Raw genomic sequence first — 24,916 nt, 5'->3', positions numbered from 1 at the left:
TATCAGTTCTGTGTGACTTTATAAAGTGTACTTAATTCATTTTCTCTCCTGTGGCTATTACTTAAGAGGTTTTGTTCCTTTTCTGCTCTAGTTTCCCTTGTGCACTGATCATTGCTACATATTCTGTTGCTCCAAGCTAGTAGGCTTTATCCTGTAAGCTTTCCATATCAGTAAGAGACAATGTTTTTCTCTCCTCTTCAGCCACCCCTGAATGCCCAGATGTTGGCACAGCGCCAGCGGGAGTTGTACAGTCAACAGCACCGACAGAGGCAGCTAATACAGCAGCAGAGAGCCATGCTAATGAGGCAACAAAGCTTTGGGAACAACCTCCCTCCCTCATCTGGACTGCCAGTTCAAATGGGGAACCCCCGTCTTCCTCAGGGTGCTCCACAGCAATTCCCCTACCCACCAAACTATGGTACAAATCCAGGAACCCCACCTGCTTCTCCTAGCCCATTTTCACAACTGGCAGCAAATCCTGAGGCATCCTTGGCCAACCGCAACAGCATGGTGAACAGAGGCATGACAGGAAACATGGGAGGACAGTTTGGCACTGGAATCAATCCTCAGATGCAGCAGAATGTCTTCCAGTATCCAGGATCAGGTATGAGGATTGCACCTTTATGTTGCTTTTATAAGTACAGTCGGTCCTCAGTATCCACAGGTTCCGTATCTGTGGATTCAACCAACCCTACATCAAAAATATTCCCCCCAAAAATAAATACCAGCAAGTTCCTAAAAGCAAAACTTGAATTTACCATGCTCTGGGAACTGTTTACATTGTATTTACATAGCATGTACACTGTATTACGTATTATAAGTAATCTAGAGATGATTCAAAGAATACGGAAGGATATAGGTTATATTTCCCATTTTATATAAGGGACTTGAGCATCCATGGATTTTGATATCCACAAGGATTCTAGAACCAATCCCCCATGGATACCAAGGGATGACTGCACCACATACAGGCTCAGGTCTCTCTTCAATGCGTTTCAGTTCACTGACATTGAGGCAATTTGCTGAAGGAGAGAGATGCTGACTTGGGAGTCAGGAGATCCAGGCTCTAGACTTAGCTTTTGCCACTAAATGGTTGAGTGGTTTCATGCTCATCCCTCATTGACAGCTAAGATGATTAAATTAGAGGCTCCATAAGGACCTGTTTGACTCTAAAATTTTTGACATTTTGTCTGCAAAGCATATTCTTTCTTACTTTCTTCTGTGGGTTCCTATAAGAATCTAATGAAACTCCACATCAGACAATGGGTGTGAGTACATTAACTCAAAATTTACATATGGTTTTTTTTTTTTATTACCTTGGAGAGTTTTTGATAGTTTACATAAGGATAATCAGTCTTCACAAACTACCTCAGACTTCTCATTGGTGTCACCACTCTTAGCTGCTTAGGTTGTAAGCTATTCCTCTGCAATATCAGGCAACTTTCTGGCTTCCAAAAGATGTGTTCTTTTTCAGCCTTGCATTTGCACTGTCTCTCTCCTATTCTCTTTGTCCTGGGTAATGATGTCTTTTTAAAATTTTTCTTCTATCTTGGAGATTCTAATAGGTAGGGGCAATAAAACACATTTCATTAATCTACCAAGTTTAATCAAACTTTGATGTAAAATTAATGACAAATTCCTGGGAAATAATCCCTTCATTTTATAAATGAAAGAAAATGTAAATTTTAAGCCTGCTTTAAAATGAATTTCAGTGAGAAGGCTGCTGTTTGACTTGAATAAAATGTTGAAGTCATACAGAGATTTTTTTACATGGCAATATGCTTATCAACTTTGACAGCCAAATCAATTTAGACTTTTCATTCTGGTGGCAACAAGTGTTAAAATCCTTTGACTATTAAATTAAATATCTAGGGAAACATGTGTCAGAGAGCATCAGAATTCTCTAAGACATTTTAATCAAAATTATGCCACATCAGTTTCTTTGTCCTCAAGACAAGTCATCTTTGGCTGGTTTATATCACTCACACTATATGTGTGGGTGAGAAAAGGAGTATAAATCTGTGTTTTAATTATAAGATTGTTTGAACAGGAGTGGCCTTCAAAAGAGTCGTATTTTCATGTGTCTCGTGATTTCTGTGTGCAAAGAATTTGACGAGGATCCTTCACTTTATTCTAGCCTATGGAAGTACTTACTCTAACATTAGAAGACTTACGTAGTTATATTTCCCCATTGCTCTTCCAAAATGGCAACTTAGCCAAACAGCTAATAGATTCTTAGTAGTGTTTTTGATACTGATTGCAGTGCCTTAACTCTAAAGAGTTATCTCATTCATTGGGAGAAAAAAACAACTACAAATAAGCCAAACATTAATAAATTCCCCAAGGATTCTTTTCTCTTAAAAAAAATTTAAATGGTACTTCTCAAAAACTAAAAATAGAACTACCATGTGACCCAGCATTTCTACTCCTGGGTGTATATTTGAAAAAGATGGAAACACTAATTCAAAAAGGTACATGCACCTTAGTGTTCATAGCAGCATTGTTTACAACAGCCAAGATATGGAAGCAACCTTAATGTCCATCAACAGATGAATGGATAAAGAAGCTATAGTGTATTATACAATGGAATAGTACTCAGCCATTAAAAAGTAATGAAATTTTGCCATTTGCAGCAATATGGATGGACTTTGAGGGTATTTTGCTAAATGAAATAAGTCAGACAGAGAAAGACAAATATTGTGTGATACCACTTATGTGTAGAATCTTAAAAAAAAAAAAACTAGTGAATATAACAAAAAGAAACAGACTCATAGATACAGAGAACAAATTAGTGGTTACCAGTGGGGAGAGGGAAGGAGGGAGGGGCAGGTTAGGAGAGGGGATGAAGAGGTACAAACTATTATGTATAAAATAAATAAGCTACAAGGATATCTTATATAACACAGGGAATTCGCCAACATTTTATAATGACTATAAATGGACTATAACCTTTACATATTGTGAATCACTATGTTGTACACCTGAAACTTATACATCAATTATACCTAAATAAAAAGTTAATTAATTAATTTTTAAAAAAACAGTACTTCTGTCAGTTTTCAGTCATGCTCTTTAACACTTTGTCTCTGGAAAGCCAGGAAAGGAGAACTTCTGTCCTGCTCCTGTTTCTTGACAAAGCCATTGAGAAAGGCAGTGCTCCAAAGCCCCAGTTCCTGTGAAGTTGACTAGATTTCCTTCAGGGTTGTGCGTCTAGTCTTTGATCTCTTGCAAGTCAATACAGAATGCAGTTGATTGAGATAATGAGGGGATGGGGCTCCTTCCTCTCCAGACAGTATAACCAGATGTGTTGCCATCCATCGTAAGTGCTCCATCTGGTACCTGAGTATTTCTTTCAGTCCAACTTTTGATTGACAAAATATACTTTTCACAAAGTAAGAATTTGTCTTTGATAAAATCAGTATTTGTACTGCAATCAAACCCCAGAAGCTGGGTATAGTGGAGAGCATAGTGTTTCATCCAGTTGGACTGAAATAAAATGGCAGAGCTTTCAGGTCTTCCATGAACTGCCTGAAAATAACACGGGGAAGATTGTTAGTTTTTCTGGGGAGCATAAGAACATTTAAAGATGCAATGTTTTTCCTTTCTTCCATTACTCTAAGTTATAAACTTGTTCCAACAACCAGGTAGAATGCTCCAAGACTAGGTTTTGTGTTGGTAAAATTCAAGTTCAGGAAAAATTCCAACCTTTTCAAATCAAGCCTTCTCAAAAAACAAAATGAAACAAAACAACAAACCCATGTTTTTATAAATAAAGTTTTACTGGAGCACAACCATGCTCTTTAGTTTACATGCTGTCTATGGCTGACTTCACACAGTTGAGTTATATAGTTCTTGCAGAAACCTTATGGTCTGCAAAACCAAAAATACTTATTAATGAGCCCTTTGCAGAAAAAGTTGATGATACTAAAACCAAAGGAAGGCTACATTAGCTTTGCTATAGTCCTTTGCTTTGGCATCTTTTAGCTTAATATAGGCCCAAAGTAAATGAAGAAATGTGTAGGTGATAATAATGACAGAGTAGGCTTTCTTTTATTTCTGAAAACAGAAAATTTTTCTAGTCTATCATGCCATGATAATGAGTGCACAAGAACAGAATTAGACATTTAAAATTTATTTTATACTACGGTAATATTCAAAGAAAATAGGAGGGAAAAATTTTTTTTAAGTTTTTGTACTTATTTCATTAATTCCTTGAAGCCAATCCAGAGCTCCCTTTTCTGTGAACTGCAGTAAACATGCTACTCCACTCTCTTGTGAGTAATCTCGTCTACTCCTTCACGCTGATCACTGTTCTCTGTCTCTAAACCAGCTCATGTATACAGCTGCCTGCTGGACAGACACACTTGAATTTTTCACCAGCACCCCAAACTTGTCCAGAGCTAAGGTCAACTCCATTTCCCCTTCCTTCCATGTCTCAATGTTCCAACTTAACAAACCTCTCAAGTTCCAAGAAAGAATACATACTTTGCTCTCTTTTACTTACAGCTCTTTGTATATACTGTATCCTCTGTCTAAAATGTCCTTCCCTCACCTGTCTCATTCCTGTCCCTCCCTCCTCTCAGAGGTATCTCCTCTGGTAAGCCCTCCCTGACGCTCCTGATCACAAGCACTCACCACCCCATCTTATGGACAGTTGTTCAACAGCTTCCTTTCTTTTTAAAGAGCAGTTTCCTTGAGTGAGCAAAGTATGACCTTTTTTTTTTTTTTTTAAATCTTTCTCAAATGCTGATAGCATAGTGGTCTGTGGGGAGAGTAGATGCTCAATGAATCTTTTAGTATAAGAATGAGTCCTGATTCTAGTTGCTGCCAGATGTCTGCGATGCTATTTATTGTCCAGCAGGGAGACAGCATAATCTAGACAAAGACAGAATTGTAGAATTTTTAAACTAGAAAGAACAAGATTATCTGGCCCAAAGAATCTGAGGTCCAGTGTAGTGGCAGAACTAGGCCCAGAACTCTACCCCTTCAGATTCATTATTCACAGACTGGTTCTTTCTTCTGAAACTAGGTCATCTGATAAGGGAAACATGGGCAGTTAGAATGTGAGATGAGGCCAGAAAGAAAAGTCAAAAAGCATGCTGATGTACTTGCAGTCTTATTTATTGTTTAACTTTGACCCCACAGAGTAATATCCAGAATGTGATAAGTATCTTTCTCCCCCTCACATATATATTTTTTTCCTGAAAGAAATTATTTCATTGTAAATAAAGTCAAAAATGCATTAGGAACAGACAAGTTTTTTTTAAGGATCACAACCAGAAGAGTTAAAATTTAAAATGTGGAATTAATGCAAAGACAGTCAATATAAAAATGAAGATGATGTAGGAAAAACCCACCCTCTAGAGTCATAAGTGAAAAAATAATTTCTCCATAAATTCAAAGTCAAAATTATTTACGAGATTAAATTACTTATGGAGGAAGCAGAGAAAATATGTAGCTTTATTTACATAAACTTTACCAAGAAAAGAAGTAAATATTTAGTGAAAGGAAAAGCTATAAAAAGTCTACAGTTGTTTCAACTTACATGGAAAATGTTAAATATTTTTTAAATTGAAGTCTATAGAAAACAAAGTGAATAAATTAACTACATCTCGGGTCAGATTAACCAAACAAAAAAAGAGAAAAGGCATTGTATTAATAATGACAGAACACAAAATATTACAAAGGCATCTACAGTTATGTTTACAAAGAGACATTAAGGGCAAGAAACATGCTTATGATATAATGATAAGGGAAAGAAGCAGGTCACAAAATTATGTGAGACTTTATAGAGGAAGATTTGAAGGAATTATACTAAATTATGGGTAATCAAATTATGACATTCTTTTTCCTGCACCTTTATAACTGTCTATACCTCAGTACTATTTAACTGTGAAATATATTTTGTTAGGAAAAAAAGAAGAAATGCAAAGCGTAACAGAAAACAAAAAGAGACCCATTTTTGCTCTTTTAAATTCTTAGAGACTTCCACTTGTGGTCAAGATGGAGTAACAGGGGCCAGATTTATTTTTCCATCTGAAACAAAAAATGTCAAACAGTAGTTCTAGAAATTGCCTACACTGTGATGCAGGGAGAGGGAATCCAACAGGAGCGACTGGTTTCGAAGACTTGAGACAATGGATTTTGGAGTCCAGATAAACCATGGCAGGTAGAGGTTTCAGGGCACAGAACCAGAGAGGAGAGAACCATACAAAGAGAGAACCACAAGGATGTGGAAAGGGTCCTGCTCAGGTCTTCAGTTGAGAACTGATCAGTGTGTATGTGTACAAACCAAGGCCAGGGAAAACCACCTGAAAAGATTAGAAGGAACAGCTTCAGAGTTCACACAGGTTCAGTTCTTCTTCTAAGAAAACCTCAGAATTCATAGGTGTCAAGTAGAATACTCAGAAATGTCTTTGCCTCAGGAGCAAGGCAAAAAAAGCACCAGACTACACCCTGCTTTTGACTCTTTAGGAACAAGACCCAAAAGAATTAAAACTGTTACCACGTAAATTTAGACTTAAAGAAATTTAAAGAATTCAGCACCTAACAAGGTAAAATTCACTAAGCCTGGAATCTGAATTTTTTAATTACCAGGCATTCAGAGATACAGGGAAATAAAACTAATAATGAGGAGAAAAATCAGTCATCAAAACCAACTCAGAAAATGATGCAGGTGATAGAATTAAGACAATTATAAATCACGCACTTATTAGGTATGTGTAAGAAGCTAGAGGAAAGCTTGAACATGTTCACTGAAGGTGTGAAAGATATAAATAAAACCAAAATCAAACTTCTGGAGATAAAAACTGCAATGTCTGAGATGAAAAATATACTGGGTGGGGTAAGCAGCAGATTAGACATTACAAAAGAAAAAGTTAGTGGACTTGAAGATATAACAATGGAAACTACACAAAATGAAATCAGACAAATACTAAAAAGAAGGTAATTTACTCCAAATTGATCTTATAGTTACATAATCCTTATCAAAAATATCAACATGCTTTTTGGAGAAATTGATAAGCTTCTCCTAATATATAGGAATACAAAGGACCTAGAGTAGCCAAGACAATTTTGAAAATGAAGAACAAAGTTTGATGACTGCAAGCTTCAAAAATTATCATAAAGCTACAGTAATCAAGACTGTGAGGTATTAGTACAACTATAGACATACAGATTACAGCAACAGAATAAAAAGTCCATAAATAAACCCTTCCTTTTATGGTCAGTTGATTTTCAACACAGTTACATCAATGGCTGCTAATAAGCATTATCCTGAATAAAAAGGAACAAACTGCTGATAAATGCTACAGAGTGGTTGAACTCAGAAACATTATTCTGAGTGAAAGATGCCAGACAAAAAAAACCTCACATAATTACACTTATATGAAGTTTCCAATAAGAGGCAAATCTGTAGAGACAGAAAGCACATCAGTGGCTGCCTGAGGCTACAGGTGAGAATGGGGATTGACTACAAAGAAGCATGAGGGAATTTGGGGGTGACCAGGTGTCTAAACTGGATTGTGGTGATGGTTGAACAACTTTATAAATGTACTAAAAGTTATTGACTTACACAGTTCATTGGGTGACTTTGATGCTGTGTAGATTATATCTCAATAAAGCTTAAAGAAAAAAAAAAGACAAGGGAAGAAGGGACCATAAAGACAGGTGAGGAGGAGTGTCCGACAGAACTCTCTCACTTTTCATTTTCTGCGTGGATTTTTCTTACCTTTTTCCCTTTTCAACTTACTTTTTAAAGTTTTTTAAAATTATTTTTATTGATTCATAATTGATACATTATATTAGTTTCAGGTGTACAACGTAATTATTTGAAATTTGTATATGTTGCAAAAGAATCACCACAATAAGTTCATTTACATCCATCACCATACACAGTTAAAATTTTTTTTCTCATGGTAAGAACTTTCAAGTGGATATCCACTCTCCTAGCTACTTCCAAATATGCAATACAGTATTATTAACTATAATTACTATGCTGTACAGTACATCTCCATGACTTATTCATTTTTTCTTCCTGTTTTACTGAGATATAATTGACATACAGCACTGTGTAAGTTTAATGTATACAGCATAATGATTTGACTTAACATACATTATGAAATGATTATCCTAAGTTTAGTGAACATCTGTCATCTCATATCCTTTTCAGCTTATTTTTATTACGCAAGTAATCTTTCATGTATGTTCATATTTGCTTTTTACACTTAAAAATTCATATAAGAAAAAAAAGAATAGACTAGGAAATCATACATAATCATGGTACCCAAATAAGTATCTTAGTGACTGGAAGCATTCTTCTAAGTTTATTTCATACATTGGTTTATCTATCTGTTTTTACTGAAATTTCCTGTTTTATTTTTAAGAGATTGAAATTTTTTCCCTATTCTATTGAATAAACTATTTCTAACTATGTTATGGTGGATCCTTCTGGGTTTTTTTTTCTTTTATGGGTTAATAAATGTATAGTGTATTCACATAAATTAATTTGTGTCGATTTGTAGGAATGGTTCCCCAAGGTGAGGCCAGCTTTGCTCCATCTCTAAGCCCGGGGAGCTCCATGGTGCCGATGCCAATCCCTCCTCCTCAGAGCTCTCTGCTCCAGCAGAATCCACCCGCTTCTGGCTACCAGTCACCAGACATGAAGGCCTGGCAGCAAGGAGCAATGGGAAACAACAAGTAAGGGGGCAGTTTTTACAGATAAGCATCCCTGATACTCTGCAGCACATAAGAACAGCCGTGCCTTCACAAGCCAAATAAAAGATTGTTGGCTACTGCCCACTTGCAAATTCAGGGAGCTGAATTTTATGGTATCAGCAAATAGTGATTTTTAAATTCTTTAAGTTTCAAGTCCTTTTTAAGACAAGCTTTGTGTTTATAGAACAGAAAAGTGATGTAGTGGCCCCCAACCTTTCATCCTATCCCAGCACACCTGAAGAGTATGACTGAGTCCAGCGAGTAACAGAGCTTCCCTTGGACAGATGTAGGAATAAGTATTTTTTAAAAAGTCATTCTTTATAAAAATAATTAAAAATCTTAAAAATCTAAAGCAAGAATGGCAAAATGTTAGAATTCAGTAGGTACATGAATTTCACTCTCCTCTGTCTGAAGGATTTCACAGCAACAACAGAGGTTTTAAGTCTTCTCAGGGTATCCTGCCTTATGCAGCTTTTTGAATCTAGACTTTCAGTGGCCTCATCTTGCCCATTTTGCTTAGAATTATTTTACTAAAGTCATTTTCTCCCAGATCCTGGCTGCTGAACTTTTCACACATCACTTGAATTTTATAAGGGTTTTAATTTGGTTGTGTCTTGGCTCTAATGACAGGGAAACTGTTTGATCTGACAACATAATAAGTAAGGTAGTTAAAGTTGAAAACTTAAGACGGTATTCTCTTAAAGTTCATTGAAAGGTGAGGGAGGAAATCTTACTTTAGAGAACTGTGTAGCTCTCAGTGAGGACTGGTGTAAACGAGGTAGAAATAGAAGAGTCTCTGTGATGTGCAAGAATTTAGTCTTACACTGTGTTCTGATCCCAGCTTCCTAAAGTCACTTTAGATTCCATGGTCCATCGTTACAGTTACTCCCTCACAGGCACTCTCAGCTTGCCAGCTCTCCCTCTGTTGCACTTGTTCCTAGCAAAATGCTTCTTAATGAAATCCAGCTCAGCTCTTGCTTCATACCTACACCTAAGCATTTAAATGTGCCTTGAGAAAAATACAGTCATACTGACAGATCTGCTCCCCTTCACAGTTAAATTCCCTAGAAGACGATACTCCATCACTTCCTCTCCTTCTGTTCCTTATTGAACTGATCAGGCTTTCATTCCACCAAAAGTATTGCCAAGGTTGTTAATGTCCTCTACAATGTCAGATGCAATCATTGGTAGCACTTGACATATTTGAACATTTACTCTTTCTTGAAGCTCTTTTTTTCATTTGATTTCTGGAATGACTTTCTTGAGAAAGGTGATTCTCCTCCTATTTCTCAGTCTCTGCTGGATCTTCCTCACCTCCCTGACCTCCATTTGAGGGCCTCAGAGCTCATTCTAGGACCTCTTCCCCTTATCTACTTGCTCTTGTGGTTATATCATTCAGTCTTACTGATATAATGCCTGTCTCTATGCTCATGACTCCCAAATTTAAGTGCCTAGCACAGACTTCTCCCTGAACACATACTGTATATACAACTGCATAATCAGCATCTCCACTTAGAAGTCTAATAGGCATCTCAAACTTGACGTGGCAAAGACTAAAGTGATTTACTACCCCAGACCTGCTCCTCTCCTACTTTTCCCCACCTCAGTAAACAACTCCATTCCAGTTATTCAAAAGAATACCTTTTCTCTTCGTCTCACATCCCACATCAAACATCCATCAGCAAATCACATCAGCTTCTTAGCAGCTCTCACTCCTTACCTGTCCTATTTATACACTTTAGTGTAAGCCAGCATCATCCTTTCCCTGGCCCATTGCAGTGGCCTCCTTTCTCCTTGCTTCCACCCTTGCTACACTACAGTGTAGTCTCCATGTGGTAGCCAGAGTGATGCTTTTAAAACCTGAGGAGCGTGTCAGTCCTTTATTCAAAACTCTCCAACTTATTCAAAATACAGTATAGGGCCTATGACGCCCTACCTAATCCTGCTCCTGGATATCTCTCTGACTTCATCTGCTATTCTCATCACTCACTCTGCCACACTGGCTTCTGTTTATTCTTCTGTTCCTCACATGTGCCAAGTACATTGCAAACTCAGGGCCTTTGCATTTTTAAATCCCTCTGCTGGAACGTTCTTCTCTCAGTAGCCACACGGTTTGCTCTCTCACACTTCAAGTCTCTCCTAAATGTCACCTTATTAGACACAGATATCGAATGTCACCATATTAAACTTCCCTGACCACCATTTCTAAACACCATTTCCCACTTCTTGGTCCATCCTTTCCCTTTATTGCTTTTTATCATGCTTATCACCTGATATATTGTCTATTTATGGCCTGTCTCCTCCAACTAGAATATAAGCATCAGAAGAGCAAGGGCATTGTTTTTGTTTACTTCTGTATGTCCATCATTTAGAACAGGTAAGCACTTAATATACATCTGTTGAACAGATAAGTACAGAGATTCCCTGTTGCTTCCTGAATCATTTCTTGGATTCTGATTCAATATGGACTTGAATTTCTGTTGTACTTCAGCAGTTTCTGTGAACTTTGACTTTCCCACATCATTTGAAAAAGAGAATAGTTATCACCAGCTTTTCAAACGTTCACACTTGCTTATTTGGTTCATGTATAAAAGCTTATTAGGCAACACAGACAGTGTATAGTTTGTGACCACTCACTGTCTCTTTCACACAGTGCAGGATACTATAAGGAACAGGGGGAAACGGCCAAGGGTGTCGTTGGTGACAGGAGTAAGTTGGAGAGAAGTAAAACATTAAATAAAGAATCATTAAGCAGATTGATGTAACAGATGTAATAGAATTCAGAGAGGGTGTAATGTGATTCTTTTTCATTATCTCTCCGGTGGCAAGAGAAATGAAGGGTCAACCAAACCTATTTGTCCTGGAACCAGGCAGTGTTTTGGTGTAATTCTAGTCACAGAGGGGAATCCCAGGGCTTACTAGCATTTTAAAGGTGAAGGACTGTTCTTTAACCCTTTGTTTCTCAGAGTTACTTGACCAGAAACTCCTCCCTGCTTGTTAATTCCTACAATACCTGTGGAACCCACTTTGTCTTCATCTTTCTCTTTCCCCCAACAATTCAGGGGCTACCAAATACCTGGTGCTAGCTTAAGGAAACTGTGATAATTGCCATGAGGCCAATCAGGAAAGCAGGTTAAGGGAAGGATCCTTCACGCCATTGGGCCTAAGGTGCCCTTAAACCTCACCATTCATTCCAGAACCTGGAACGGTGATTGATGCCGTGGAAGGGCTTGGTCTTCTTCTCATGATGGAAGAAACTAAAATGGCACTATTGGCAGGAGTAGTTTGAAAGAACTTAAGCTAATATACAGTCCCACATATAAATTTGAAAAGAAATTAAATCCTAAATTTTTTCACTAAGTATGACATCATTGCAGTCCTTGAAGCTTCTGTATGCATTAGCTTACATAGCCCTCTGTCTCCACAGTGGTGATCTATGTATCAGTTGACAAATGAGCACTGTCTAAGGCAGAAGTGTTCTCATTAGAAAATGGGCAGTAGACTAATAGGTTTTTTTCTCACCTTCAGTTGTGGGGACACTGTCTGACAAGCATACACACTGTGCAGACATTAATGGTCCACAGATGCATTATTGACCATTTCCTAGGCATATAATTTTCTTTGAGCATTTGTATTTTATAATTACTTGGGGGAAATTCACTACTTTTCTTCAGACATGATGAATAGGCTGTTTCTCAGCCTGTTAATTTCAGTATGATTACTTTAATCTACCGGAAACCATAAATGTCAGTACATCCTGCTTACCTCTCAAGAGCTAGCAAGGAATAGATAAACTATTGGTGGGATAAATAATTTTTGAAATCAAATTCTTCAGAATTAACATTAAATAGGTGGAATTTTACCAGTAGCTTATTGTTTAAAAATTGATAATCATAAAGCATTTGGTGTTTTGTAGAACTTACAAAAGACACAATTCATATTATTTTCCTTTAGTTGTATCTGTTATCACTTAGAATTTGGAAGGTTCAGATATAAAGTTTCAAGTTGTATTTATTTGGAGTTTATTCCATACTGTTCTACCTACTAATAGAAATTGGCTTAACATCTGAAATCTTTGGCATAATGACAGTCCAGAATTTGGCGATGAGGAAGAGAGTCTGTCAAACAAGCCTTCTGATAACCGTAACTGCCCTTGCATTTTGCTTCCTAGAAAAGACATGAAGCTATTTTTAGGCTTGAGAAGACCTTTGAAACCTTCAAAAACATTAAATTTTCCAAATAAAAATATCTGGTTATGTATTTCTGGTTTCTTCTTAGTTTATAGCATATTGAAAGTAGCCAGAAGCTAAAACCTTGAGAAGTGACAGCAAGCAATAGGACACAGAATAAAGGCTTTTGAATTTTAATGTGCATAAATAGTTAGAAATGCAGCTTTCCATGCCCACCCCTAGAAAATATGGTTCATTAGGGCTGGGGTAAGGCCTGAGAGTCTCAGTTTTCAGTGAATCCCAGGAAATTCTCTTGCAGATGGTCTCTGAACTACACTTCTAAAAACATTGGTATAGATACAGTAAAAATCTATTAATAAAAAGTAGTCTGAACCTCATCAGTTGGCAGCACTGAGTAACAACCCATGTCCACAATTCATTCATTCATGAAATATTTACTGAGTGCCTGCTATGTGTCACTTATTACTAGAGACAAGGAATAAATGGAACATGATACCATCTTCCCCTTACTAAGAGGATACACAAGCAATCACAATATAAGAAGAATGCTACCTTTGAATCATTCACTTCTTTGTTAATTTATTCAAAGAACATTTATTGAAGATTGGTATATATGCTAGGCACTTTGCTTAAATAGATATTCCTTGTTTAAGAGGATAAAATAGTGTAATACATTTTAGAATGATTTTGATTATTAAGTGGGTAAACTTCAGTTATCTGAAAGATGTACTTATGTGGAAAACTTCCCTTCTTATTCAGATAATTGAAGCTTAACAACTCTGATACTAGACCACATAAGTGTAACTTAAAATGAGCTCTTTTAAGTTATTAAACCCCTTGGGCAGAATTTAGAATGCATCTGAATGATACTTAGTTCTTATATATTGTAATAAGATAAAAAGTCTTACATGTAACCTAAGAATGTAAAATATTTTCTTTGGAATTCAGTCTAATAAGTAAGAAAAAGAGTCCAAGTCACATTCTTCCCATGTTCATGATCAGTGGATGTAATTGGCATTGTTTTTGAGTTAACAGTGTGTTCAGTCAAGCTGTCCAGAACCAGCCCACGCCTGCACAGCCAGGAGTGTACAACAATATGAGCATCACCGTGTCCATGGCTGGTGGAAACACAAATGTTCAGAACATGAACCCAATGATGGGCCAGATGCAAATGAGCTCTTTGCAGATGCCAGGAATGAACACTGTTTGCCCTGAGCAGGTAAGTGGCACAACTGGCACACTTGCTACACATGCACACACACCACTCTATGTCACACCACACTACAATTCACTTTTCCAAGGAAAATCAAGTATGTTCACAGTTACTCATCAGAAATAATCACTTCTTTATTCTTTCCCACTATCTTTTGATTATTACTATTTATAAAGATATACAATGGAAATTTTGACAGACTTTATAAGATTTTAGTCTCACGAGATTTTAGTATTTTATATTTATTATAAAATGATATGTATAGTACATTGACTTGGAACTTACCCCTTTGTATTCGGAACACATTTTCTCCATTTCTCCCTTTCAGTTCAACAAACTGAGTACTTACTACCTACAAAGATAGCTCTGTGGGAGATATTAACAAGTTGTGGAGACACAACATGAACAAAGGATTAGTTGAATAATAAGATGAAATAGCTATGTAAGAGATGGACACTCATAGGACCATACATATACTTCTGTCAGATTAGGGGTATATGCAATTAACCACTGAAAAATGGTCTGATTAGGAAAGGATTTGTGGAAAATTTGCCTAAAGGAAGAAAAAGAAAAGAGCCCTAAGACTGGTTATCACAGCATGACCGAGGCAGGAATAGATATTGAAAAGCCTAATGAGTGTTAAGGGGATATTTGTATTATATTTAGATCAGATTTACATGGTAACATTTTTAGGGATGTGGCAGACCATCTAAATGTTTAGTTTATCTTAGAATCATCTAAAAATTTGTAAGGAGAGAATGATTAAATTCAAAGTGATATTTAAGAGAATCATTGGGGTAATTCCTTGTCACTATTCTATCAGCAACTGCAAAGTAGACTATTGTGTCTGGGCTAGGACAACATAGCCATAATTTATAGCAAGTCTTAAAAACATGTAAACACTGATTACCTTTTCTATAGAATTCCTTTTTGATATGAATTTTTTAAAAAATCTATTCCCCATCTATTTTATAGTAAGCCTAAGAAAGTCAGCAGGGAAAAAACTAGCAACTTAGTGATCCATATATTATAGCACAATGAAAGAACTAAATAGGATTATTTCTTGTCCTTGTTGTTATTCAGTTATTAGAATTATTCACTGTCCTCTGGTATATTAATAGAAAATAATAAAAATATAATGAATTAGGTAAAAGAATATTACATTTAAAGTGTATTTCTTATATAGTTGAGTCTTGCTTTTTTATTCAATTTGACAATCTCTGCCATTTAATTGGAGTGGCTAGCCCATTTACATTTAATGTGATTATCAATATTGATATTAAAGATTTCTATCGCTCATCTTATTGTCTCCTCTTTGTCCCGTCTCTTGCCTTTTTTGGTTTAATTGAATATTCTAATTCATTTTATCTCTTTTGTTGGCTTATTAACTATATATAACTTTTGTTTGTTGTTTTAGTGGTTGCTTCAGAGTTTATAGTATACATCTTTAACTTGTCACTATCTACCTTCAAGTGCTATTATATCACCTCTTATAAATATAAGAATCTCACAACAGTTTATTTCCATTTCTCCCCTTACGTGCTATTGTGGTCATACATATCATGTCTATATATGTTTGTTTGTTTGTTTGTTTGTTTTAGTTTGCTCAACTTTTATTTTATTTTATTTTATTTAACATTTTTTATTGATTTATAATCATTTTACAATGTTACCCCACAATATACTGTCAGTAGTATTTTTACTTTAAATAGTCAATTATATTTTTAAAAATTTAAATAAGTAGCTTTTTATATTTCACCACGTAGTTATCTCCAGTGTTCTTCATTCCTTGGTGTAGATCCAGATTTCCATCTGGTATCATTTGCCTTCTGCCCAAAGGTCTTCATTTAACATTTTTTGTAGTGCAGGTCTGCTGGTGATGAATTCTTTCAGGTTTCACATATCTGAAAAAGTTTTTGTTTCACCTTCATCTTTGAAAAGTTCTTTTCCTTGAATTCTAGATTGGTAGTTTTAGCTTTCAGTACTTTAAATATGTTGCTCCAATGCAGTATTTCTCGTAAGATATCAGCTATCATTTTATCTTTGTTCCTCTGTACATGATTGATTTTTTTTTTGTCTCTAAGCTTTTAAGATTATTCTCTTTATCACTGGTTTTAAGCAGTTTGATTACGATATGCCTTAGTGTGATTTTCTTCATGGTTCTTGTGCTTGGTGTTCAGTGAGCTTCTTGATTCATGAGTGTATAATTTTTTATCAAATCTGGAAAAATATTGCCATTATTTCTTCAGATATTTTTTTCTGTCACCACCCACCTCATCTCCTTCAGAGACTTTAATTACACATATTCTAGACCACTGGTAATCATCCCACAGCTCACTGATTTTCAGCTTGGAGGTTTTTTAGGGGGTGTGAGGTCAGTCATTTTTTCCTCTGTGTTTCGTTTTGGATAGTTTCTATTGCGATAACTTCAGACTCACTGACCTTTTTCTTTTGTAATGTCTGATCTGTTAATTTTATCTAGTATGTTCTTCACCTCAGACATTTTTATCTTTAGAAGTTCACTTTGAATCCTTTATATATCTTCCATATCTCTAACATGATCACTTTCCTCTATCTTCTTGAGCATAGAGAATACAATTATAATAACTATCTTAGTATTCTTGCTTGTCACTTCAATCATCTGTGTCATTTGGGGGTTGATTTCAATTGGCTGATTTTTCCTTTCATTATGGGTCATATTTTTCTGCTACTTTGCATACCGGGTATTTTTTTACTGGATGCCAGACGTATGAATTTTACCTTGTTTTTGTTCCTATAAATATTATTGAGGTTTGTTTTGTGAAATGGTTAAATTACTTGGAAATAAACAGTTTGATCCTTTCAGGTCTTGCTTTTTTGTTTAGTAGGACCAGAACAGTATTTAGTATAAGCTAATTTTACCCTGCTAGTAAAGCAAAATCATACTAGTTCGTTTCCTGATACTACATGAATTATGATGTTTTCCACCCTGGCTGGTGGGATCAGGACCTATTCCCAGCTCTGAGTGATCTTTGGGAATTATTCCACGTAAATCTTTCTTGGTGCTTCTTTCCTCTGCTTTGGGTAGTTCCCTAACAATCATTAGCTAGCTGAGGAGTACTAAGCTGCAGACTTGAGGGGACCCTCTGCAGATCTTCAGAGCTTTCTCTCTGTACAGTTCTCTCTCTTCTGCCCTTGAATTCTAGCTGTGTCTTCTCAACTCAGGGAGCCAGCCAGGCTCTTTCTGGGTTCACTTTTCTCATGCTGCAGCCTGGAAATTCTGTCTAGGCAGTAGGCTGGTGCAGTGGTAGAACTTATCTCAATTGTTCCCCAACCCTTAGGGACAGCTTTCCTTCATTGCCTTTGTCCAGTGTCTTTACTGCTTTCATTTCATATACTTTGGATCTTGACTGGAAGTGGAAGTCTTGCTAATTAACTTTTGTGTGTGTGAATTAACTTTTTATTGAAGTATCGTATATAAGAATATATAGAAAAGTATACAACAAGATGAATTTTTACAAACAGAACACACCTTTGTAACTATCACCTAGATCAAGAAACAGAACATTACCAGCAGCACCTGAGGTTCTCCCCACACTCCCTTACATCTCTCTCTCCACTCCTACCAAGGGAACCACTGTCCTGACTTCTGACAGCACAGTAAATTGCTAAGCTTTTTATTTCTGCTCTCCTCCTATTACTTTTCTGTCAGTAAGATTGTTTTACATTTGGTCTTCAACTTAAAAAACTAGCTTGTAATTTGGTCTTGTACTTACGTTTAATAGATAAATGATCCAGCACTGAGACACACAGGCCTCTACTGCAACCAGCTCTCATCCAGTGACCTTCTCAAAACAGAAGCCGATGGAACCCAGGTCAGTAAGAAAATTCTAAGCCCAGAACTGTCCAGTTTACTGTAGACACACAGGAAACTTTGTGTAGAATCATGACCTTGGGAGTCAAACCTGGGTCTGAGTCCTGGCTACACTGTCCTTAGCTGTAATCCTGGGCATGTTAGGGGACTTTCTTGAGCTGCCATATAACCAACAGAACTAACAAACAGGATACCTGCTTACAGGATTATTGAGAAAGTTAAGTGAGATAAGCTTTGAGAAGGTTTAATCCAATGTTTAGACAGGATAAGGGATCACAAATGGAGACCACTGATTGCTGTTTGTAAATAAACACAGTGCTAAAACTCATGTATAATCAGAATACCTCAAAAGATCTCAATAAATTCAGACAAAACAGAATGCCTGCTGTGTATTCTGTCTCCTTTAAGAAGTTTGTTTCAAAACAATACAAACAGCAAGGGTGGCCACTTTCCTATATTAACCTAAACTAAGAAATTTTGGAAGTTTTAATTCACTTAAGTAACTTTGATTTAGTCTTTAGTCTGTTAATAGATTTTTTTTTTTTTAATACGGGCCTTATGTTAAGGCAGAGATAGAAGGAAACATGACACATGTTTGCCCTTTAGCTGAACTATGCAGACAAATGAGGAAAGGAAGTTTCATTTGTGGAACGCTAATGATTTGCCAGGCACTGTGCTAGGCACTATCTGCTTTATCTCGTGTAAGCCTCACTATAACCCTAGGAAGGAGTTAGTTAGTTAGTTAGTTTTCCTTTTTTTTTTTCACAGATGAAGAAATAGAGCCTGAGGAGATTTAACTCCATACACAAATCACAGAGCTAGAAAGTGGCAGAGCTGAGGTTCAAACCCAGGTCTTTCTAACACCAAGCTCATGCTCTTACTACCATACCAGCTAGAGCCTGTTGAAAGATAAAACATAAATTATCACATAACTAAAGAAGGCAAACTCAAATTTATGTTACAAGTAACAAGAACTGTAAGCATTAAAAGGAAAGCTTACTGAGATGGTCAGAAGAGCATTTATATTAAAGGAGATGAGACTGAACTTGGTCTTGAAGGACAGTTAGCCAGGCAAGCAAAGGAGAGAGGTACTGTGCTTTTTGGAGGCTGGGGAAGGGGGTGAGCTTGGAAGTCTAGGGGATTGGAAGTTAGAGGGCACAGAGATAAGGGAACAGTAATATCAGCATAGTCCTGGGAAACCAAATCCACTGAAGGTGAAGGTTTGTAATAAGAATTCGTAAGAATTAAAATTGGTAGTTTGGGGCAAAGTTCCAGGGGCCTTGAATGCTGAACTCTAAGGAATTTGGATTCAGTTCTGCAGATGAAGCATCATCCCTGAAGGGGAACAGTGATAAAAGCTAGTTTCGGCTTCATCTTGAGGGAGGACAGGGGGAAGGCAGGAGCACTGGGTGGCCAGTTCAGGAGAAGGAAAACCAATTAGGAGACAATGTTCATAGTTGGAGCATCAGGAAATAGGATCTGAGTCCTGTGAGGGTGAAGAGAGAGGATTCTGTGATGGGGAAAATGATTACATGTCTCACACCTACAGAGACAAATGCTGGGCAGCTCAACAGATTAGTTAAGACAAAACAGCTTAGTGTTAAAGTTTCTGAGTCCTGGGACAGTATTTAAATTGAAGTAAAAACTATGCTGGAAAATCTTCAGAGGTTGGGACTCAATTCTCACACCACTCTTCTCACCTGAAAAATTGTAAACTCTGTTTTGTCTTGCTTTGCCTGCCTGTGAAGATGTAACAATGTCAGAAATCCTTTGAGATCTGGTCTAAAGCACCATGTTTTTAAGTAATTGTTCAAAATGGCTGAAATGTCTACATTTTGGAATTTGGTTTTGTCTTCTCAGTTTTTTAAAGTTCAGAATAGACTATCATTTTTAGAAAAGCATTCTTTTTAAAGGAGCAGAATTTTTTCTCTAGTTTATCATGCCTTTATCAAGAATTTTTTAAGTGTTTGGGAACTGAAACACCTTACACTCTGTCCCAGTATTTCACATGTTGAAACATACAAACATGAAGTTTTATGTTAAAAAAGTTAGTCAGGGCCTAAATGCACTATAGTTTGTGCTCATGTTAAGTTTCAGTGGCAGGATCTTCTTTCTGTGGTAGCGCATCATGAAATCTCTGTTTGCTCTAATGTTTCTGTATTTGCCAGACAGAAGCTGGGTAGTAAGTTAGACAGAAATATAGAGACAGATGTACAGAAAAGGAGAAGGGAAAGAACAAGGAGAGGAGGGCTGGGGGAGGGTGGGGGGCAGCCTGCATTTGGAGGGCTGGGATAGGGAAGAGGCAAGTCAGGGGAGAACACAGGAAAGAACACAGAGAATAGAGAAGGAAGAAGAGGGCTGGTAGGGGGTTGTTGACAGAGAGAGAGAGAGGAAGGCCAAGGTTGGAGCTCTAGAAGGAAAAGAGGAGGAATGAGGAGCTACACAGAACAAAGGTGAGTGCAGGGCGCAGAGGCAGCTAGAGAATAAACTCAGACAGAGAGCTGGTGGATGTTAGATACATGAGGAAGAACCCAAAAGAAGAAGAAAACAAATGGGAGCCTATGGGGGCAAGAAGCAGTATTTGGGAAACTGGGGGAAAGTGGAGGATGAGAGGAAGGGTGAGTAGAGAAACGATCCTGAGCTCAGCGGAGGTTTAATTCATCAGACACTAAAAAAGCTCAGCGAAGGACTTTCTGCCTCACCCAAGAGAGCGGAGTGAGGATGGAGGTGCATCGTGAGGAGAAAACATCAGGGGCAAGACTGATGGAGAAATTGGGTGGTCGGGACATTTGACATCTGGCCAATGAAGGCTGATGGAAAACAACTTTTATTCAATTAGGATAGAAATGTTTTCAGAAAAGCTGACTGTAATTAGCATGAATTTAGTGATGAATGACCAAAAAATGCATCACTAATCTAAAATACTTCATGAACCTATTAAACGTGAGGCACAAGTTTGCCAAATGCTGAGACACTTGGTTAGATGCACTTGGATGCCTTAGAAGCCGTCTCCATTCTTGGTCTGGAACATTCATAGGTGTGATATTGGCCACACCAGTTCTACAAATGAATTTTAGTAAGACTGGGTGGTAAAGGCTAACTTCTGGCTTTGTTTTCCCAATAGAAGTGTTAAATCTATGTAACCTTAGGTTTTTAAAGGAATATATGTATTATTACTGAGAATAGTTAAAGGGAAAATTCACACTGTTCTCGGCTAGTTGTTTACTGTTATTTTTAGCTTATGTGTTTAAATAGATTGTCTATCAGGAAAAATAAGTTAAATATAAAATTGTTCTACTAATATTTTGCTGTAATTCTAAAGGCAGTATGTAAAGGAGCTATGTAATAGTGTAATTAGATACTACACAAATCTTCTGGACATTCGTTTCAGTAATACTGATGTCCTATTACTGAGGTGTGGTGGTTTTTATTTTGCTAATACTGAGTTAAAGCCCTTCATTTTCTAACATCATAGAGATTTTTTTTATCCTATTAGAGTCATCCATAGAATGCTTTTAAAACCAGTTTTCCAAATAATATATGTATTTTTAAACCCGCCACTGGATACCCAGACTGCAACTGGGCTTTTCCCAATCTTGGCAATATTAGCAGTGATGCTGACTTTCAGTATTGATGGCAACCCTGTAGGAGGCTTGACCATTCCAATTTTGATTTTATTTTTAAAGTGTGAACTTTCCAGAACCCTGAGCAAAATGAGTGCAGCGATTTTCTTTTTGTAGGACAAGAAGACAGAAGAGTTCTTCTCTGTGGTGACTACAGACTAGAGGAATGCTCTAGTGAGTTTCCACTTCAAGTAGTACCCACTCATAAGCCGGGGGGGCAGACCCTTCTGTCTAAACACATCTTTTATTTGTGTTCCAGCAGGTGCAACAGGTTCAGGTGTTTGCTGATGTCCAGTGTACAGTGAATCTGGTAGGCGGGGACCCTTACCTGAACCAGCCTGGTCCACTGGGAACTCAAAAGCCCACGGCAGGACCACAGACCCCCCAGGCCCAGCAGAAGAGCCTCCTTCAGCAGCTACTGACTGAATAACCACTTTTAAAGGAATGTGAAATTTAAATAATAGACATACAGAGATATACAAATATATTATATATTTTTCTGAGATTTTTGATATCTCAATCTGCAGCCATTCTTCAGGTCGTAGCATTTGGAGCAAAAAAAAAAGGAGTTCACTTTTGTTGGGAGATTGAGAGATGTTTTTGTTTCTTTCTTTGTAAAGGCCTTGGATATTGAAAAAATAACAAGGCAGAACAGTTGGACAATCTCTCTCTTGAGCCAAATTTAATTATTCTTATTTTTGTAATCAGTCATTGGCTTCTTATCTGGATGAAGGCTTTCAGAGGAGAACCAAAACGACCAGTTCCAAGGGGAAGATAAAGCTCCGCCTCCTCTGGCTCAGTCCCGACCCCACCCAGGAAGAAGGGCCCGGTGGGGCTTTGCCTGTGCCCGTCCACCAAAGGCTGTCACATGCCCCTCAGTCAACAGCGCTCCCCTTCCCAACCCCAGGCAGCTTGTGTGTACAGTCAGCTTCTTCTAGCAACTCTATATCTGTTGGCTTCAAGAGAATATTTTGCCTCCACATATGTACCCCTTCTCCTTTTTTTAAAGATGGATTTAAACCAAGATGCCTCCAGGAACGAGGATGAAATGAGTATATTCACAGAGGAATCCAAAAATTACAGTTTGGGGGAAAATGCAATAATTTTTGATGAGATGGGTGAAGGACAAGAAGTGAGTTAATGTCAATTATTGTAGATACAGTTTTCTGATTAGATCTGGAAAAAAGGCAGCCTGTTCTTTCTGCTTTTATTGTATTAACAGCTGAGGTAGCTAAAGTTATTTAAAATAAAAATTAAGTTTATGATTCAAGTAGCTTATTTTTCCCTTTAAATCTCACTGTAAATATATTTGATTTCTTGTAGAAATTGATTTCCTTCTGTTTAATTTTATGGTTTTATTATCATATTCTTGATTTTTTTCTAAATTTCTGTGTGTGAAATATAACATTGAATTGCAGTTACATTTGGCTAGTAATATTTTATTATTTTAATAACTGTGACGCCATGTATGGATTTACTTTGGGGTTCAAATCAAAATGCCAGAAAGAGCTGTTCCAGATGAGCTGTTCCAGATGAGCTAGAGCATCCTGCCCTAGAGTGTCCCTGGGACCATCCGACGGGAGCAGCACAAGGAGTTACCACCAGAAGTGCACAGGCTACTTGTACAGAGAAAAATTAGTACTCAAAGAAAATCTTCTTTTTTTTTTTTTTTTTTGATTGACTTTGGGAATCTGAATTTTCATCAGTGCAAATATAAATCTCTCTATCCTGCTCTGAGGCTAATTGGTACCATATTTTCCCTTTATGTCTTGTCACTCTGCCACATCTTGTCTCATCCTGGCCTCTGAGTCAAGGACCCAGTTAACTGACTTTCCAGTTCTAGAAGTTCCACTTCAAGGCCAGGAAAGCTTGAGAAAGGTATTGTGGAAGAAGCAAAGGTAGACCCCCATCAGTCACCTTTACTGCACCTCTGGGCCTGTGAACGAAGACATCTGACATTGTGCACCAGCTACCTCTGCTTCCGTGGCAGAGAAAAGGCCATAAGAACTAACAATGGAAGAGGAGCATGGACTCAGACATCAAGGAAGAAGCCATTTTCCCAGGTCCTCCTTTCTGCATCTCACCACCCCTAGTTACGAGTAACTCCACTGGACAGCATCTATTCAGAAACTACCGAATAAAAAGATTGGTGGAAGGGTTCAAGTGGGTAGCAACTATGAAACAGAAATAGGACACTCAGTTACAAACATTATCTCTTTTAGTTTGTGAGAAAATGCATCCCTGATTTCATTCATTCCCAGCTTGAAAGCCCAGCCATATTACTCTAGTCCCTCCCAAACTGCTCTAGGAGGTCATTTCTGTTTTGTTTGTGATATTTAGACGTGCAGACTTCAGGAAGTTCACCTTTAACTTCAGCATTCCAGATGAAGTTTCCTGATTCAGTACTTTTGCATAAGAAACTAGAAAAAAAAAAAGTGGTAAGGAAAATTGGAGATGCTAACATCCTCCCCCATCCCAACTGCACCTTAAAGTATGCATGTCACCTTCAAGGTTTTATAATTGCACTGTTTGTTTTATGTATGTACAGATTAAAATTATTGCTACATTTGAGGAAAATAAAATTGCTTGCTTCTATGTAATTCCTGTCATTCCACAGGAAATTCACTTTTCCAGCTACTGAATAGAATTTGTCTAACAACCTTGTGGGTTGCCTCTTCATTTACAGGGAAGAAATGAAACCTACGTCCTGCAGGAATTGCCAAAGCCTAAGATGACTAATGAATAATTAAGGGATAATAAAAGACAGGATCCCTGAAGCCAAGGCTCCTCGAAGTCACCCTAATAAGAACCAGCCCAGTGAAAGTTGAGTTCACAGCGAGGTCGTGGTAGTAGGCTGTGAGGAAATTCTAACTCTGGCCGCTTGTCTGATAATTAAGCATTCTGGCCCTGCTGTTTCTTGACCCAGGAGACCTGGTCCAAGCAGTGCTTCTTAGCTACAAGATACCATCTCTGCCTCAATCATTCGTTTTTATATACTAACATTTAGTATTATTATACACAGTATACAGATGTTGAATCTTACTTGAGGAGGCTCCTTCCTGACAATGACATTTTTACAAAATGTAAGCCCTGTTTCTTGTTTGTGTGTTTTAAAGGCAGCCTAAATCCACCAACACTTGGCCAAGTGGGGTGGGCCAAGATTAGGAGGGGGAGTAGGTGAGCAACTGTGATTCTAGAGGGAGAGGGAGAGTGTTTATCGCATACACATTCCTACACACAAAAATACACACAAATTTGGTAGCTGTTGTCATATATATGTTTGGGGGAACAAAACTGAAGAGAGAAAAACCAAAAATCAGAG

General features: G+C 37.4%; 1 protein-coding gene across 7 annotated transcripts in view; it reads left to right on the top strand.

Moving 5' to 3' along the window:
- Window positions 1–24,189, top strand: part of NCOA1 (nuclear receptor coactivator 1) — a 212,089-nt gene extending 187,900 nt beyond the window's left edge. For 4 of the 7 annotated variants that reach the window (XM_031466670.2, XM_031466669.2, XM_031466668.2 and 1 more), the window contains 5 exons: window positions 202–604; window positions 8,523–8,697; window positions 13,941–14,124; window positions 17,883–17,972; window positions 21,854–24,189. In XM_031466670.2, coding sequence (XP_031322530.1) covers window positions 202–604; window positions 8,523–8,697; window positions 13,941–14,124; window positions 17,883–17,972; window positions 21,854–22,024 — 1,023 coding nt within the window. In that variant the 3' untranslated portion in view covers window positions 22,025–24,189. Of the gene's footprint in view, window positions 1–201; window positions 605–8,522; window positions 8,698–13,940; window positions 14,125–17,882; window positions 17,973–21,711; window positions 21,769–21,853 lie in introns of all 7 variants that reach the window. The other 3 variants (XM_031466672.2, XM_031466673.2, XM_031466671.2) reach the window with 3 other exon arrangements.
- The last annotated feature ends 727 nt before the right edge of the window (window positions 24,190–24,916 follow it).

This window comes from Camelus dromedarius, chromosome 15, assembly GCF_036321535.1.
Source record: "Camelus dromedarius isolate mCamDro1 chromosome 15, mCamDro1.pat, whole genome shotgun sequence".
In the NCBI taxonomy this organism is placed as follows: Eukaryota; Metazoa; Chordata; class Mammalia; order Artiodactyla; family Camelidae; genus Camelus; species Camelus dromedarius.
The sequence above is the reverse complement of the archived record's forward strand: the minus strand, read 5'-3'. Positions and strand labels throughout refer to the sequence as shown.